The following is an 18,672-nucleotide window of genomic DNA, read 5'->3' on the forward strand; positions in this document are numbered from 1 at the left end:
GGTCACTTGGTCCAGGGCCAACAAAGCGTCATGACGAGGCTGTTGAGATCACCGACAGTTGTCAACAGCAATAGCATCCGCCTTACAGTTGGGTGTGGGGATTAAAGAATGACTTATTAGTGCTGTCGTCTAGGGTTCTCCCGTCCTTTCCGTTTTGCCAAAGGATACAGTGCGCAACGGGCATTGCCTCGCTCACCCATTTGAGGTTCGGCATGGCAGTTTGGGTCACGGTGTCGCGACATGCTTGGCAGAATTTGGTAAGGATGGGACACGCTAGTTGGACGGGCTCTGCCACACCGTTGTTCGGTGAGTTGTTCATTCTGCCTTCACCTGAAGGTTGATGGTGATCTGCCGCCATGTGCCTCGCAAATCATTATCCGTGCTGGGCTGACAGGGGATCAGAGTCAGGCCGAGAACATGAGGATCTAAAAATGCCAAGAACATCAGGAGGTTATCAGGAGCAGCAACAGCAACAGCAACAGCAACAATATCTCAGTCAGAGATGGACGCGTGGAGGTGTGGCACAGAGTCGTCGGCCCGGTATCACTCTCCCTCCGATGAGACATGGACGTTGAGGATGAGGCGGGCGATATGGGTACTCGCAGCCTTCATGTAAGGTACACCTTGGTTACCTTGGTCTGCAAGGAAAGACACACCAAGTCTCGCCGATTCTTCACCTCGTCTCAAGACGGCCGGCCAGACATGCGTGGCGCCTATCAACCAGGGCTCAATGCTGCCAAGTCGTGAAACATGTCCATCATTCAAGCGGTGATGGGACATGATGAACTGCTCAACAAATTACAGTAAGAGACAATCATGGCCAAGAACGGGCTCCCAAGACTTTTCCAAGACTTCCAAGACTTACACAAGAACTCATCGATGGCGCTACGACATGGACCCAAGACAGAGAAATGTTCCCCCACGCTCGATTGCTTCATCCCCAAAAGATTCGACTGGCTCGCTTCCGGCAAGTCACATCCTCTCCACCCAAACTGCTACCGCTCTCTTAGAGGTCTGATGCATGATGCAGTCAAACGGGTTTCCAGCGCGGAAATGAAGAGCTCTTGGTATGTGTATGCATGCTGCAAGCGCAACTGCGTCTCCCATCCAGGCGCTGTCCCATGACTGCCCTGTCGGCAGGGCCTGGCTTTTGACTGAGTGGTCCTCGCTAGGGTCGCTGCTTGTTCAAATCTCACTTGAAAGGTGTTGGGAGCATCGCATAACCAGACAGAGCATCCCTCAGACGCGAAACATGGCACCACCAGAACTGACCCACGGATATGCCGTGATATCCAGTGCGCCCAATGGATCAGATATGGTTCGGAAGAGGCGCTCTGAGTTCTCCAATGGAGCCTCCTGGAGCCTCTCAGGATCCCTAAAAAACCTCGTGGCGTCTCCCCTGGTTGGAGATCTGGATGCGGCCTTCGGCTCCGGCTTCCTTGGCCCGTTTGTCCACAAATCTCGATGGATCACAGAAAAGAAAGTTCAGCTACGTATCAAACGTCCAACAGTGGCGGATAAGGCATCTGGTCGCTTCAGGGTTGACAGACATGGGAGCACCTGAGAATAGCCTCAAGTGGTCCGAGCAACCAGCTTTCAAGATCTGGGCAAATGCCGGATCTCGCCACACCTTCTTTGACCTCCCTCCCCGTGTGGTGCTACACCCAAGACGGCAAGGGCCAGGTCGAGGTCTTGATGAAAAGAAAATTCTTCAAGCTAACAGCAGCATTCGTCAAGCCTGTGAAGCTGATGTTGATGCTGGGCGACGACAGGATGGTCTGAGGTTGGATCTGGTAGTGGGAGGGAGTGTGCGTCTGCGTCTGCGATACCACGGTCGCCGTCGTCGGCGCCGCCCGTAACTATCGTCTCTTAGTGTCGGATCTGTCGATGTGGGCACGTCAAGGGAAGCGATGCATGTTATGACGTGCATCAGGAGCAGGAGCAGCGACGGCAGCCATACATTCATTTACTGAATGCTGCACTGCATCGCATCGACCGTTTGCGAGCGGCTTGTGATGTCTCATGTTCCAAACGACGTCTCGAAAGAGCATATCTCAATGTCGAACAAGATGGATTGCAGAGAAGCTGCATCAGGTGATGGCATCTCGGCGACAGACTCCGACTGCTGCAAGCTCAGCTCACATGGCTGAGGAGACAGGCAGACGGACAGGGTGCGTGCCATGATGCACAGGCCGGTACGGTGCGGTACTGCTGACTGGGCGGTCATGGTCATCTTGGCGAACCCTGGGCAACGAAGCCCACGATGTTCGAGACTCGAGACCCGCCTTGGCCGCTCACAGCGCTGCGGGACCTGATACCGGCCATCACCTCTCAGGAGCGAGCGCCTATCGAGGAGGACGTAATGAAGGCTGGAGGGGAGACCAGTCAGGGCATGCGAGGGCCGGTAGCCAGTCAGTGGTTGCGGCGCGGCGGCGCTTGGGGACAGAAAATGCCTCACCAAACAACGACGAGGCGCACCGTACGGCACCGGCACCACACACAGCGCGACACCGACGGCTGTCCGCGGATACTTGCTCGACAGGGCAAGTTTATCCAGGCTGCTGGATACGCTACTGTCCTTGCAAGTGATCCATCCATGGATATCGGTCCCAACAAGGCCTGGCTGGACGAAGAGAAGAGGGCCCGTCCCGGTCACGGTTACGGTGGCGTCATGTGTCTCGGCATGTTTCCCGTGCTCGACGACTCAAGATGCTCTCAGCTCTGTGCTGTATCAAACAGGCACAGGCTCTCTCTACCTTGGATAAGCGCGCCTGTCAACCACGGACTGGACAGGTGCCGGCGCGGGAGCGGCATGTCTCCAGATGAGGCACCCTATCGTCATGAGACGAGTGACATGACGGCTCATGGGATACCGGATCGGGATATATCTCACGCTGAATCAACCAGACGACAAGTAACAATTCGAAAGGATGCACACGCCATGTCACCCGGTGTCCCAGGTCGTCGGTTGACCTTGATGGAGTGCTGCAGTTGTGTTTTGTCTGTCCGTCAGTCAAGCTTTGCCTCGGCGGGCCAAGCTTCCATCTGTCCCTTTTGGAAAGAAAGAAAAAGCCAAACCGCAAACTCAATCCTGGCATGCGTCTTATCTGGACGACAAGATTGGGCACGACGCAGCGCTTGATGATTCATGGCCCCTCCAATACCTTGTCTGCCTCGACCACGCCCAGCTCTTGGCCGCCACAAGTCGTCGGCTTGGCCGCACGACGAACCACAAGCTTGTTGATCAAGCTTATTTCAAGACGAGTTACTGTATCTTGGCACTGGGGGGGCCAAGAGACGAACTATTGTGGTGGAGCATCTAGACGAGAGAAAACAAGCTCCGAGAGTGCGCCCAGGTTGCATTGGCGAGGAGAACACGCACATGGCATCGAGTCTTGGTGTTGCCAGGATGGACTTTGTTGAGAAGAGGGGGTTGCAGCGAAACGAGAGAACAAGGGACAAGAAGAGGGTGAATGCCAGCAACAAGCAGCAACCAAGCAACCAAGTAAGCCCCCCCCTCCGTTTTCCCCCGCTACCCCATATTCTTGGCGGAGACATGCTGCAGAGAGGCTTGCAATCTGGGGAATAACACGACTCACGATGGAGTCTTGTACGTAAAAGCCACTGGTCGAGAGCCTGGCGAGGGAGGTTAGGGGACCCCTTGAACGCCTCCTGCTTCTAGCCATCAGCATGGCTCAGTACAGCTCAGCTCAGCGCCGGGTAGCTGGGCTGCATATCGCAGTCTCAGGGAGGGAGAGACTGTGTCGCAAGTCGGTCCCTGCGCATCGCATCCTTTGACCTCCCATGCTGACTTGACACACACATACTCCTCATGATGGCCCAATGGGCTCCCCGCGGTGATTTTTGCCCCCCGGCGATTGTTTCCTACATGGGCCCCCAACGGCACTCACAAGGTTGGGTTAGCCCTACCGCCTCCGGCTTGAACTCCCACTTGTCCGTTATTGAAGACCGAGGATATCGATGTGATGCGATGCGATGCGATGCAGCCTTTAGGGACTAACAGCATCCCCATGGGGCAACGGCATGGGGGACGCCATGATCGACTCATGCCCTAGGTGCACGCCCGGCTGTTGATTGAATCTACATTGCCCAGAGTTGACGATGTCTTCATTTGCCGGTCTATCCAGAGACTTGATGGTAACAGCAAAAGCATCCATCTCAGACCGCAAGTTGGGGGATCTCTTGTCTAGTGATCAGCCGTGACACAGAACCGTGATATCCTCTGCCTTGCCTACGATGGGCCTCCCACAATCCTCAAAGAAGCATGCAGGTCATGCTGATTCGGCTCTCACGCATATACTCCAGCTCGGCTCTACGGAGCCATCACGATCATCATCTCATTGTTTCAATGAGGGGAAGAATGTGGCATCGGGATACCATCCGAGAGCACCCTCGGCTTACACTGCACACCACGACCGGCATGTGTGCTTGCGCTCACGATGCCAGTCGGGCACTGACCAGGCTGCCATGAGTGCCATGAGTCTCGTCGATTTGTCCCGCGGCATTGGGCATTATGAAGCTCGCAGGGGTTGACATAGGATTGCCTCAACCCCCCAAACCTCACCTGGGCTCACCCTGAAGATTCGGTCCAGACACTCGGGCGTTGCTCTCGGTCTGAGTGGATGTAATCAACCTCCAACAGGGCGATGAAACGGACAGTGTCTGGGTATCAATGCATCCCAAGACGCGAAGCTGGGAGAGGACTGCAGCTGCAGCAACATGTATGTCCTCGGCGCCACGGCCTTGCAAGCAACGAAGGCTTTGTGCTGTCCCACCTGTGAACACATGAAGAGCAACAGCCTCGGGCGAAGTTGGGGTGCAGTCATCGATCCTTGCATGAGAACATGTTTGAGTCTTTATCCATGGACTGTCAGTTGCCTTAGCATCATTACTGTCCTTTCAAGCCCTATATTCCAGGGTTAATATTGGTCATTCTTCTCCCGAGAAGTTGCCTGCCCCGGGCATATCAAGTTGTTCATCAGGATGCACGAAGTACCTATCCCGGCTTCCTTCTCGTCCCTCCTGTTCTTGTTCCTAGGGTAACTCACCATGATAGTCTCAAAGACCTCGGTTGCCCAGGGGAACTTGCTTTGGCATTGTTCCTAAAGAGATGCAGTTCTCTCGGTCATGTGCCCCTGGAGCATTGAAGCAACACTGGCTGGATTATCCATTGAGCCATTTAGTGCCAGCGTTACCAGGCCAAGGCTGTCACCGCCTTCTCTAATGCTTGTGACATGGTGAGTGTTCCCTCTAGACCGCTGTCGAGCCCTAAGCGGGCGGCATACAGATGATGTATCGTGCTGAACCCCTGACACTATTCCATCATCACGCGTTGGATGCTGCACGAGGAGCCACATGAGGAGCAAACATTTGGTCCATTCCACTTGAGCTCCTTGGCGCATATTCATGGTCAATATCTTGGCGTAAGGATTCAACTAATGGTTGGAAGGGACTTTATTGCTCTGGTGATCCCCCTCCCTTCCGCTAAGAATGCTGCAGTAACGACATCAGAAGGATTGTCATTGCCGCTGGCACCTGGACACCCGAAGGAATCTAAGACGGCCTCGTTCGAGTAGCCCAGGAGGACCGGATCACTGCCCTAGGCAGGAAGCTCAAGTGATTGTCGACGATCCCTATCATTTGGATAGCCAATGTTCCGAAGACACCTCTGACCTGGATGAGGATGCCCCGATTCCAGGCGCATTGTCTAGGGAGACTGGTTACTACGAAGGCCGCTATGGAGAGGTGCTCGGTTCGGGCCTTGGATTGGGAAGCCACTGCCGCTGGCCTCGATAGTTCCTCGACAAGGGAAAAGAAAAGGCCGATATGCTTCATTAATCCAAACCAACCTGCTGGCAGATTTAGACACCATCCACAAAGTGATGATAGACATTGATGCCGGGGAGAACTGACCATTAGCCCCAGTGGTGTGCCAAATTTCTACCTCTATAAGCAATTCAGCATCTCACCTAGCCTTCGAGACACAAGGTTGCGTCGTCTAGTCGTCCCTTCCTGAGGTTTGGCTTCGAGGTGGCTTGTATGTAGTACTATGCTTTATCATCTAGCTTGAGTTGCCAGTCACCAAAGAGACACGATCATTCATCAACATTGTAAACAGAGCTCTGATATTGAGGACAATACTACTCAATGCACTCAGGTATATCCGCTGTCTGAAGCAGCAGCAAACCATCCCTCCCCATACATATAAAACGCCTAATTACTCCCATCAAGAAGAAAGAAAAAAGAATTGAGTTTGCTTCGTCGGGGCTGCTTGTGAACCCGAGCGAGCCCGTGTATCCCAAAAACGCCTAACCATCCCCCTTCCTTCTTTGTTGCTAAATGTTGTTGTGTTTTGTATTACTTGACTTCCTGTGACACGGGAAGTTGCACAGGATCGTTAATCTCCATGTCTAGGGCGTCCTTGTCCAACCATCCCGAGTAGTCGTCATCGTCATCGGCCGCGGCCGAGGTGGCGGGTAGTGCCTCTATCGGGCTGACCGAACTGCCGTCATCCTTCACTATGGAGGACTCGGGAGTGAGTGTCGAAGGTTGTTGAGAAGTTTCTGTGCTATTCGCCATGGTTTGCTCGCCACTTGATGCCCAGGGTTGACGGTTGGAGTGGTCCTCTGCCGACGGCGTTGTCGGTTGAGAGTCGTCGGGGGCAGCGACGACAAGCATGTTCTGGCCTATATCCGGTTCTGGTGCATGGCTCTGTCTGCGTCGACCGCGTTGGTGCAGCGTAGGAGGAAGTGCAGGGCGATGCTCGTTGTGATGCTCATGGTGATGCTCATGATGGTTCTCGTGGTGATGTTCGTGGTGATGTTCATGATGCGTATCCAGAGACTCGGCAGAACCATGAGAAGGAACTGGCTTCCTCGCTGGAACGTTGATAGGGGGTCCTATCCGTGTCATGCCGTTGGTAGGCTTTGGAAGAGGTGTTCCAGGGGGAGGTAGTGGTTGGCCTCTCCCCATGGGCTGGCTGAGATCAAGGTGGTTTGCTTGTTCTGCCTGTCTTCGCGCCTCCTTGTGCCGTTGATAGGCATTCCAGCCCCATTGTTTGGCTTGCATGGCAGCGTTGGAGACAGCAGCCAGAGTTGTCTGCTTCTGGCCCTGGTCGTGAGGCCCATCACCGTGAGTCGACTCATCTGACTCTTGCAGCTCTGTGTTTCCTCGCCGCATGAAGAAGTTGCGTCCCAAAGAGCCCGTCTGGCTCTTGATCGACTCCTTGATCGATGCTGCTGAGGATCCCGTTCCCTTTTCGTCTGAAAGAGATGCTGACCCAGTCGATGAAGTCGTATTACGACGCCCTGTCGCAACTGGCGTCTTTTGGCTATCCTCCGACACTTCACCAAGCGTGTCCTTTGCTGACGACGAAGAACGGCTGGATCGCTGAGACGCAGCTGAGGATTTCGGAGGCGAATCTGTTGAAGGCGGCGGCTTTGGGGAAGCATCTTGTGAGCGTGATTGTAGAGCAGCCATGTAGTTCGTTGCATGATCGGGTGGCGAGGACGGCTTGAAAATTTCGGCGTGGGCAGCATCTGTTCCCACGATGGGTTCCATAGACTTGGTGATCTTGGGTGCAAGAATAGGGCTAGCACTTGCTCCCTTGGAGTCGACGCTCGTTGAAGACGCAGATGCCGCTGGGTTGTTACCCGTCTTGTTCAGCTTCCGGCCAAACAGACCGGTAGGCGTTGGAGGGGACTCCATGACGGGTATGGTATGGCTCTTCTCCATAGGACGAGTCTCTTCTGTCATATCCGGTTCACCATCAAGGCGATTCACAGCCCCAACGTCTCCTGCCGTTGCCGCTATGCTCTCAGCATCATCAGACGGGACTGTGGCATCGTCTCCCTCAAAGATGCCTCCTCGCCACTGCTTGTGCTCCGTCTTAAAGAAGGGCATGTCGTCCCAGAAGGGCAACACAACCGTCTCGGCAATGACTTCCTTGATTCGATTCTCGATCTGGCGGAGGATAACGGTATACGTGATTTGTCTGGTGCTCACAATCGGCTCAATGTCCATCTCCATCTTGGGCATGGACTGAAAAGTGAGCCAGACACGGTTACTAGGTGGAGGTTTAATCTTGAAGAGCATATGACCCTCAGCTCTCTTGAGGACAACCGCAAGAACGAGGTTGACCTCTCGAGCCTTGAACCTGGTTCCAAGATCAATCTTGGCCGTGGCTGCCACCTCGATGCGAGCGTTGCCCGAGTACTTGACGTCGGCCTCGACGACGCACTCTCCTTCGACGGTGAGGTCCTTGAGTTTCAGGTTGGTAAAGTATGGCGCCGCATCGCCCGTGTGGATCCCCTGAATGGCAATGTTGGTGAGGAATGCGGGCCGTTTAACCCGAGAAATCTTCTTTGTGAGTTTCTCACGTATGAAGCTCTCGATGTCGCGCGTCTTATGAATGCCCAGGAAAACTCGTCCAAGCATTGCATTCACCCATCTCGAGTGAATATTCTCTTCAGTCGAGTGGAGCTTCTGGACCAGGGAAATGATGTTCTTGACGTCAAAGTGCAGAGGCTGGGGTACCTGGGTGTCCGTGCCAAAGGTCTGCTCTTGATTCTTGAGCAGGGCAAAGTAAAAGTCCTCTTTGGCTGAGCAGTTCTCGGAAAAGAGATAAAACGGCTTCGAGACCTGGCTATCGGGGCCCAGGTCTGCACCGCCTTGTCTTCGGGACAGGCGGATTGCGTTGCGCTTAATGAATAGTTCGCCCTCGGGGGTGTTGTCGCCGCCCGAGTATATACTGATCTCGTGATGTGCAAGTGAAATAACATGTCGAACCTCGACCTGCTCTTCATCGTCAAATAGCATCAGGTGGCCGTGTCTAGATATCATCATCGGTCAGCAACGGTGGATGCGGGGCCGGATAAGCTCGACACAAACCTCAGGACCACGTAAAAGACGTTGCCAGCGTTCTTGGGTCGCTGACTCGACCCGTTCCCATTGTTATCCAAGGGTCCCGGGGTGGGTTTCCTTTCAAAGATGCTCCGATACATCGTCTGATAGACACTGGGACTTGGAGAGGCCACGGTAGTCGAACCGACCGGGGTCGAGCGCTCGATGGGCTTTGCGTTGATGCCCATGGGTGTATACTCTCTGCAGACGGCAAAGAAGCCAGCAGCTACATCGAGATCGTTTGCGTGCGCTCGGGTCTCGTCCTTGTTCGCCTTCTTGGCGGCGTCGAGGGCGGTCGTATCGTCGCCCTTGTGGACGATGTTGGCGTAGCCGCTCGCTTCTTCGGGGGGGTCGGCATCGCTGCGGATGGGGGACGAGTAGAAGCCGTATGCGAGAACGGACAGGACGACGAGAGGAACAAAAGTGACTCCGCCGAGCAGGTAGGCCACGAGAAGAGACGTGAAGCCAGCCATGGCTCCAGATTCCGAAGGCCGGAGATGGACGTATCGGAGGGAGGGAGGGAGGGTGGCTAGGCTAGGCTAGGCACGGCGGTATAGAGGGGCACTGCAGCCTCGACTCCTTCCTAGCTAAAGGGATCGGCGAGGAATCAGCATCGGGGGTGTCATGAATGTCGCAAAGGAGGCAAAAGAAAAAGAAAGAAAACGACAGTCGGTGTTGTTTTCGAGGACCGTTGGGGGAGGCGGCTGATGGTGGACGGAAGGTTATACGCGGAATTACTTGATAGGCTGGCAAGAGTGTAAGTGACACCCACACACGGCTTCTGCTCGAAGCTAGCTACCCTTACCTGCCGAGTAGCTCCCAGCTGCCTACGTCATGTGATGAGCCCACTGGCTGACAGTCTCTCGTGGTCTTTCCGGGTCCCCCACCGTTCGAGACCCGCCTGTTTTTTGGTGGTTGCTTCAGTGGGGAATCAGATGCACGTTCATCTGTAGCAGAGAGCCTCATGTCAACAAGCAGTAAACTATCTGCAGGAACAAGGACTCGGGAGACGTATACTTTTCTCGTGTCAGGATTCGCCGAGAGAGTTTGTCCAACAGACACAAGGGAAAGCTTGTCAGTCAAATACAGCATCAATCCATCAAGCACACCACAACACAACACACCAAACAGAAACAGCAGGCAACAATCTAAAACGAAATCTCATTCAGTCGTGAATAGGTAATACTCCCCCTAGCAACAACTTCTTCATCCCATCCATCATCTATCTGCAAGTCTGTCCTGCTCTTCACGACCCCTGAACCACCCGCGTCTATGCAGGGTCGGCTCAGGGGCCCTCCGTGATACCATTCGGCATCGAGAACATTGCGCAATCTGGTCCAAAGATAGAAATGTCGAACAACTGGCGCCTTCTAATCCGAAAACACGCCAGCCTCAAAAACATTACAACATTCGGCTCGTACAGAAACAAGGCGCCGCGGTGCATGTCAGGTGTGCTCGTCAACCATAATTGACACAGCACCTGCATCGCATCGCAAAAAATACAAACTCCTGCAAGTCCCCCAGCTTCCCATGCGCTGATCCGGCCAAGAGTAGTAGTGGTGGTAGTGGTGTAGTAAAGCAAGCTATGGTGCTGTGTGTATGCTTCAATGGCTTTTTATGGTTCTGTTTTTTGTGTTTGTTTTTCGTCTCCTCCATTTCGTGTGCCGATTGGTAGGATTAAGTTTGTGTGCGTAAAGAATTAAAGGAAAAAAGAAAAAGCAAAGCAAGGGAAAGTCTGGCAAGTCGTAGCCATAGGCATGGCTGAGGTGGGCTGATTATAGTCTTCAGAAACTACATGAGCTGTGATCCCGGGTTCATTTCGATGATGCAACAGCGTTTTGATAACAGAGTCAAGAAAATCGTGAGTGTCGTCAACGTCCGTGAGGATATTTGGTCGTAACAGTTGGTAGTGTGTAAAGTAGTCTAGCGAGAGACGCGGTGGCACAATTTGTTGCCATGAATACAAAAGTAAAAATGCTCGAGTTGGTTTGATTTGATTTGGTCGCCCTGGCTTACGCTCGAGAGCGAAGAGACGCCATTGTCGTGTGGGACGCCATTAGTCCTTGGTGCGAGTGCGTGTGGTTGTTACCATGTCGGCCTCGCTTAGAAAAGTGGTGGTGGTGAAGAGTTCCAACGTCATGCTTGCCTATAGTGGCGTTAGTATCTCAATTTTTGCATGGGCAAATTATCCTGCTTACCATCGCAGCATGCTCGGACGTTCTCGAGCCGGTCAGCTTCTCTATCCTGCCGCTCAATAATCTCCCTCACATCCTCGGCGCTGTCGTGCGCCTCGCTAGCTTCATAAATGTTCACGTTCTGCGCGCTAGCCCCTCGTCCACGCCGGCTCGAGAACGTCCCAGAGAGTTGGCTGCCCTTCCAGTAGCCGCTGAGTTTGCTGAGCGTTCCATTAGGTCGCTGTGGCTGCGCCTTGGGTGTCAAGGTCGGGATGTTCATCGACACACCCACGGCCGGTGACTCGTTGCGGGTCGTCCGCGAGTTGTAAGACGACAAGGAAGCCGGCACTCCTGGTCGGGTTCCGTTCACAGCACGTTGCCCAAACTGAGGGTTGAACTCGTCCACATCTTCACGAGTAAAGTTCTCCGCCATATCCTCAGTATCAGCTTGAACATCGTCGTTGGTTCGGAGAAGTAGGTAGGAGAGGGCGTTGAACCAGGTCTCGTGTCGCTGGCCTGTCGTGCAAGTAAACTTGATGGTCCTTCCAGGCGAGATGATAACCAAGCTCTTGCGGTGCAGTCCTGGAGGCATGGGGTTGTCGTCAGTAACGACACGCACCGCCTCGATAGGAACACTCTTGGCCTTCAACTCTGCCTTGCCAGCACTTGAGGGGTCCCGTTCACTCCAGTACAGAGTCCTGGTGTAAGGGTGCACCCAAAAGTAACGGCGATGTCGGTTCTCCGACATGCCTCCGCGGCCAGTCTTGCGTGTGTACTTCCAGAGATACTCGCCGATCATGGTCTGGGTGATAGCCTGGATCATGCGGGGATCAGTATTGGGGCCGAAGCCGCTGGGGTCAATGCCAAGTTCGCCGGGGCGCATGTTGAATCGAGAATCGAGCTCCGAGGCAAACGAAGACTGAGAAGACTTTCGCGATGCGTCAGTGAGCTTAGCAGGTGATTGTCTTCCAAGGTCGCCGTATCCACCACCATTGCGAACAACATGAGGAGTAGGAGTGGCGCGAGTGGACAGGGGTGAAGTAGGTCTCTGACCAGGTGTGCTTGGTCGCTGCTTGAGGGCAGACGCTGGCCAGAGAGGCGGTCCCATATTGCTCTGGTTACCTTGAGATGAACCAGATCGCGCGGCCTCGATGACTTGGCGGTGGTTGGCAGGCAGAGGAGGAGCATCGTGGAGGGATGCCCTGCCACTTCTAGCGCTACCGGGTCTTCGGATGGAGCCAGTGTCAAAGACATCGTCGCCCTCCAAGCCCCTTCGAATGGGGCTCTCAAAGCTGTCCCTTGATCGGCGGATCCTGACTGTACCCGTGGTGCCAGCAGTTCCAGGGGTTCCGGGGCTGGCAAGTGACAGGCTCTTGTCAAGGCCAAAAACGGGCTGAGCTCGAGCCTTGAACATGGCATCGATGGCCTCAGCCGTTAGCGCGGTCTGCGCACCTTGGTCACTGGTCGGGACCAGAGCCTTGCGTGTAGGGCTACCGTTCAAGTTGGCAGGGATCTCTCTCAGGGGTCGCTGAGAATCAGGTGTCTCAGGCTCGGGAGTGTCAGCAGGAGATTGGCTTGTCTCATCTTCAGCAATCAGAGAATCTTGGTCCATCTCCCGGCCAAGGGGCGATCCAGTCTTGTTCTTGGGTGTCTCGGGCACATCTCTCTCCTTGAAGGGAGAGTTCATGTCGCGAGAAAGGATGAAGCCGTCTCTCTTGGGAGTTCGGGGTGAAACCGGAATAGTCTCAACAGACTCGATCGACGAGAATCCAAACACTGGTGCGTTGGGCGTCTCCACGACCGGGCTGATGGGCTCCACTCCTTCGGTAGCGATGGAAGACATGACAAGAGTGGGAGGCGTCGGGACGGGCTCGAGTACAGGCTGGACGTTCTCGGAAGCAATCGCAGACAAACCAAGTGATGGAGCAGGCTCAGACACAGGCTCGACATGTTGTGTGGATAGATCAGAGTAGCCCAACTTGACAGGGGTTGGCTGGGGCTCCTCCCTAGGCTCGCAGTTTTCGGCATAAATGGAAGAGAGGTTCAAGGACGGCGGAGGAACCACCTTTTCGGGCTCCTTGATGGGTTCGATAGACTCTGCAGAAATCGACGACAGGGCCAGGTCCGGAGCAGGAAGGGCAACAGGTTCGACATGCTCTCCTTTGATGTTGGAAATGCTGAGCTGAGGGACAACCGGTTCCGGAATGGGCTCGGCGATAGGCTCAACATGTTCACCTGAGATGGATGACAAGCTGAGTTCAGGTGCACGCTCAGCAATAGGCTCGACCTGCTGTCCAGATATTGTCGATAGTCTAAGTTCGGGGAGAGGTTCAACGACTGGCTCAACATGCTCTCCCTTAATGGACGAGATGGTGAGATCGGGCATGGCCGGCTCAGGCTCAGCAATTGGCTCAACATGTTGACCAGAAATAGTCGACAGGCTGAGTTCGGGGGCACGCTCGGCAACTGGCTCGACGTGTTCTCGGGAAATGGTGGACAAGCTGAGTTCGGGCATCGGCTGCACGACAGGCTCGACATGTTCGCCACGAATACTCGAGATGGCGAGCTGAGGGACAATCGGCTCAGGAACAGGTTCCGCGATAGGCTCGACAGACTCTCCCTGGATCGTAGAGAGGCTCAGTTCCGGAGCTGGAGGTGGAGGAGGGATAACCACCGCGGGAATAACAGGCTCTGGCTCCGGCTCCGCCACAGGCTCAACATGTTCACCTCTGATCGCAGACATGGTAAGATCAGGAGATCGCTGAGCAACAGGCTCGATATGCTCGCCTTGAATGGCAGATATAGCGAGTTCGGGGGCCTTGCTAGCGATGGGCTCAACGTGCTCGCGCACAATCTCAGACATGGAGAGTGCTGGGGGCGGCGGGATGAACATGACTGGCTCAACAGGAGGCTCAGCAATTGGCTCAACCGACTCAGTTGAGATGATGGAGAGGCTCAGAGCGGGAGGCGGCACCTCAGGCTCGGCCATTGGCTCGACCGTCTCCGACATAACCGTAGTCATTGTCAACTCTGGCAAGGGCACCTCTGGCTCTGCCACAGGTTCAAGCTCTTGAGCCATAATTGTAGCCAAGGACAAGTCTGGCAGAGGGACCTCGGGCTCCGCAATAGGCTCAACTTGCTCGGTGACGATGCTTGTCAGGGAGAGCTCGGGAGGGGGTGTTTCGGGTTCGGCAATAGGCTCGACATGCTCAGTCACGATTGCCGTAAGAGACAAGTCAGGAAGGGGCGCCTCGGGTTCAGCAATGGGCTCAACCTGCTCATTGATGATGGTTGTGAAGGAGAGCTCTGGAACGGGTGTTTCAGGCTCAGCAATGGGTTCAACTTGCTCAGTGATGATTGTTGTAAGAGACAAGTCGGGAAGAGGTTGTTCGGGCTCAGCTCGGGGAGTGAGATCCTCGGCCTTGATTGACGAGAAGCTGAGGGTAGGGAGAGGGCTCTCAGGTTCGGGTAGGGGCTCGATGCTCTGGTTCGAGAGGGGAGTGAAGGTCAGAGCTGGTGGTGTAGGAGGTACCTCAACCTCTTCTCGTGGCTCGATATCCTCCGAGGCAATCGAGGACATGCTCAAGGTCGGAGGTAGGATGGGTAGCATGGTCGGGGGAGCGGGGAACAGAGCCAGCTTCTCCTCCATATCGGGATCGTGCTGCGCCCCGGCGTCGCTGTACGACATAGAGATAGGGCGCGAGTTCTCAAGATGATCCTCATGTGTCCAAGATATAACACTGCGAACTTCAGAGTGATCAACCACGGACCCCAAAGATGTAGGGCGGGGGACTACCACGACGCTAACAGGGGAAGCGGGAATCGACTCTTCATCTTCCGTCATGACCCCGGTGGTGACCATTCGCGGGGTCTCGGTCCCCTCAAAACTGGTCAAGATATTAATGGGGTCAGTCATGCTGCCGCTGTCAACCATGATGACCTTGGGCAACGGTGGCACTGCAGGTTGCGGTGATGGTCCTCGGCCCATAGAGGCGGGTGTGCCAGAGCGAGCCCGTCTGCGACTGGGTGTACCTGGCTCAAGCGACTCGTCGTCACTACCGTCAAAGTCTTGAAGCTCAGCAAAGAGGCTCTGGCCAGTGGCTTGAGGTGTTCCACCACGGCTGCTAGCAAAGCTGGCCGGGCTGCTTTGGAATGGCGGCTCTTCGCTGGCCTGTCTCGAAATGCGGTGGAAGAAGGGCTCCTCGCTAGCTTGTCTGGAAGCACGGTGATAGAGCGGCTCTTGACTCGCTTGTCTCGAGGCGCGATGGAAGATGCTGCGGTTCATGCGGAAACGAGTGCTCTTCTGGGATCCGATAGTGCTTGTAGGCGTCCGGAGATGGTAGGCGAAGTCGTCTTCATCAGCCGAAGTCGATGCGGTGCTGTGGAACGAGTGTCTGCTGGCATGTCGAGAGAGGCCGGAGGGCAAGCTCGGGGGCTTCTTCATCTTACCAAAGCCTCGAGTTGTGCCCTCCGTCTCTGTCTCGCCGTCACTTCCCGACATCTGCTCATTGACGGTCTGGAAATCTTCTGTCTCAGTGGCCCGCTCATTGGCTGTCTCAAAGGCAGACTCGCTGGCCTCATTGGCAGTGTCGAAATGGTCGTCATTATCGGCAGACTCGATGCTGGGGAGGATAGTGTGGCTGCTGGTGCTCATAGGAGAAACAGAAGGGCGAGGAGAGGCATGAGAGAGAGAGCCGCGAGGGGAGACATCGTGCTGGTCTTCCCACTCACCATCGTCGGCGATAACCTCCTGCCGACTGGAGCGGAAAGATCCAAGCAGGCGCGGCGGCTTCTTAAACTCCTTGGGCTCCGGCTTTCGGGATCGTCGATGAGCCTTGTGCTCAGTCGCGTCGTTTCTGGCCTTTTCAAGATCGTCACGGAGGTCCTGGATGATACGTCGGAGCTCCAGTTTCTCGGTCTTCTCACGATGGAGCAGACTCCTCTGGCTCTGGATGGTGCGCTGGGCGTGGTGGAGTGAAGACTTGACTGTCTCGGTCTCAAGAATAGCATGGCGAGGGGTTCCCTTGACAGGAGACTGAGGCGGCGAGTGATCAGGAGTGATGTGGTCAGCAGCGGATTCAAAGTCATCATCACTGGGGCGCGCGTTAGGCTCCAGCTCCGTGGCTCTGCTTCGTTGCGTAGAGAAGGCCCTGGCGAGCTCTTGGTTCTGGCCGGTCAGGTCGTCAATCCGACGTTGCATGGCCGCGCGTTCACCCTCTGCCATAGCAATGTTGCGCTTGACAGCTCCAATTTCAGTGTCGTGTTGCTTGACAGCAGCGGCGTGTTGGTCGATGAGTCTGGCGTGATGCAATTTGACCTCGTCAAGCTCGCGTTGTGCTGTAACCTTTTCGGTCTTGATGACATTGAGAGCCTGAGCAAGCTTCTTCTCGCGGTCTGCGGACTCTTTCTGCTGAGCCGAGAGTTCCTGTAACTTAGTCTCCAGATTCCAGTTCTCCTCCTTGTATCGGTTCTCACTCTCGTCAAGGGTCTTGACTCGTTGTTGGAAGGCCTCGCATTCGATTTCAAGTCTGGACTTGTCGGCCTTGAGGTCCTTGGTCTCTTCATCTCGCTCAGCGAGCAGCGCTTGCAAGTTGCGGACCTGGGCGATGAGGGAGGTGCTGATTTCGGCGGCGAACTCGATGTCGTGGACGCGATTGGAGGGCTGGTTTCGAATCTTTCGATTCGGAACACTGAGCTTGGTGGGGGACCCTGTCGCTTGACTCTCAAACTTGGATGGGCTGACTGACCGCTATAGAGAGGAAAGTAATGTCAGTTAACTGTGCCACGTAGCAGGGAAACCAGGGATGCGAAAGCGACATACTCTGCCGCCCCTGCTCTCGGGCGCAAAGGGGGAGCTCGGATTAGCTTCATTGCTGGGGACCCTCTGTTTAGGCAGAAAAGCCCGTGCAGACTCCCTGGCCAAGCTGTTGTACTCCTTTTCAATGTCAACGAGCTTCTGGCGGAGCTCCGGGTTCAGTTCTCCCTCGGTTTGCAACTTCTCGACCTCCTGGAGCTGCTCGGTGAGGGCTTTGCGCTGGGACACGAGCGCAGTGCCTAGCTTTCCGGCCTCCTCCAGACGTCGCTCGGTTTCGGCGAGATGGGCCTCGAGGGCGCGCTTTGCGGATCTGGGCGAGGCGGCGGGACCGGCGATGAAGAGGTCATGGTCAAAGGTGGAATATCGATGGTGGGCGGGCGCGGGCGTGCTGGCGACGAAGGGATCGGATTGCGCTGCGCCAGGAGCGGGCAGGCTTGGCTTGTCCGAAGCCAGCGATGAGGCCATGATTGCTCTGGAGCAATTTGACCCTCGTCAGGGTAAGCAAAGCTTCCTCAGACTCGCCTTGAAACCATCAAGAGATCGGACGGACGACGTAGCAGGCCCGTCGTGGGGAAGATGGTTGTGGGAGGGTCAAACGTGTTTGTGTTGTTGTTCAAAGCTGAGGTTAACGGGGTACTTTTTGCTAAGTACCTGCCCAACCCAACCGGAGCGAGATGAATTAGAGCTGGCGTGTGCAGTGCCGCAGACGTGACCAGTGAGATTGCAGCAAAGAGAGTTGGCTGCAGGGAGAGTGAGGGAGCGTGAGATTGGAACTAGAGAGCAGACCCGGCTGCAAGAAAAAAGAAAGACTTTCCCACAGAAAACGAGGCAGGGCTGAAAAAAACGAACAACGGGTCAATGTGTGCAGTGCAGGCGCGAAAAAGAGGTCGACAATTACGAAGGATAGACCAGAGAATGAGTGTGAAGGATTGAGCGAACAATGCCAGAGTCGTCGCGTCGTAGGTAGTCGACAGAAAGAAATGCCGAGGCCGTGTGCGTCTAATGGCGGGCTGTTGACGCACCCTGTCGTCTGCGAGTGATTCCAGGTACCGTACGGCGCCAGGGCACAGTAGGCAAATGATTTATTACACTGTAGCACGCAGGCAGGCGGACGGTCGTACCAAGGCCAACAGTGGAGCGAGCGAGTGGCCCCCTGGTCCTCCAAGTGTCGCAGGACTGGCTGCGATATTTCAGGCCGCTGGCTGCTGGAATGTGCCTCCGAGACTTATGCGACAGTGACCTTGTTGATCATTCCCAATCCAATTGGAATTCGGCGCTTCGAGGGAACTCTAACGGCCGGAAGCGTTTGGGCGATGGACGGAGGCTGGTGCTGGTGGGTGGGCGCTGCAACCAAATGAGCGGCCACAGATACGGCAGCGACGTGAACGGTCGACGAACGGCGAGGTCCCGTGGGAAGGAAGACGGAAGTGAAGAGAGGAGAAGACAGAGATTGAGAGATTGTACCTGAATCTCAGGTGGAGTCTCTTTTCCAGGAGAAGGAAGACGTCTCTCTCTATCCAGAATCGACTGGGGTGGATCGTCCGATTTCAAGGGCGGGCGGTGACGTGCGGTGGTGGACGTGTGGAATTGGATCGCCCTTGAAAAAAAAAAAAAAAAGGGATTAACCAAAGTAAAAGCAGCCAGAAAGGAAAAAAGACGGCTCAGAAGAGAAAAAAAGGATAATGAGGGACAGTACGTAGGTGCACTAGGTCGAAGAGAGGCGATTCGCAGTCTTCCTCAAGACAGAGCTGGAGAGAAGAA

The 18,672-nt window shown here is 55.1% G+C and overlaps 2 protein-coding genes across 2 annotated transcripts; both read right to left on the minus strand.

Annotated features, from left to right (window-relative positions):
• Nucleotides 1-6,378: 6,378 nt before the first annotated feature.
• LRP88_04746 (SMP domain-containing protein) lies at nucleotides 6,379-9,395 on the minus strand (the record flags this gene model as incomplete). Its single annotated transcript, XM_083241313.1, has 2 exons — nucleotides 6,379-8,851; nucleotides 8,911-9,395. 2 exons carry the CDS (start codon nucleotides 9,393-9,395, stop codon nucleotides 6,379-6,381), a joined length of 2,958 nt encoding a protein of 985 aa, XP_083102461.1.
• A 1,539-nt stretch (nucleotides 9,396-10,934) lies between these two features.
• On the minus strand, nucleotides 10,935-17,376 carry LRP88_04747 (uncharacterized protein; the record flags this gene model as incomplete). The annotated part of the gene is made up of 3 exons (XM_083241314.1): nucleotides 10,935-11,068; nucleotides 11,121-16,845; nucleotides 16,918-17,376. 3 exons carry the CDS (start codon nucleotides 17,374-17,376, stop codon nucleotides 10,935-10,937), a joined length of 6,318 nt encoding a protein of 2,105 aa, XP_083102462.1.
• Nucleotides 17,377-18,672: the final 1,296 nt, after the last annotated feature.

Source organism: Fusarium phalaenopsidis (genome assembly GCF_050370095.1).
Source record: "Fusarium phalaenopsidis strain FUZ10S chromosome Unknown contig_32292, whole genome shotgun sequence".
NCBI classification, from domain to species: Eukaryota; Fungi; Ascomycota; class Sordariomycetes; order Hypocreales; family Nectriaceae; genus Fusarium; species Fusarium phalaenopsidis.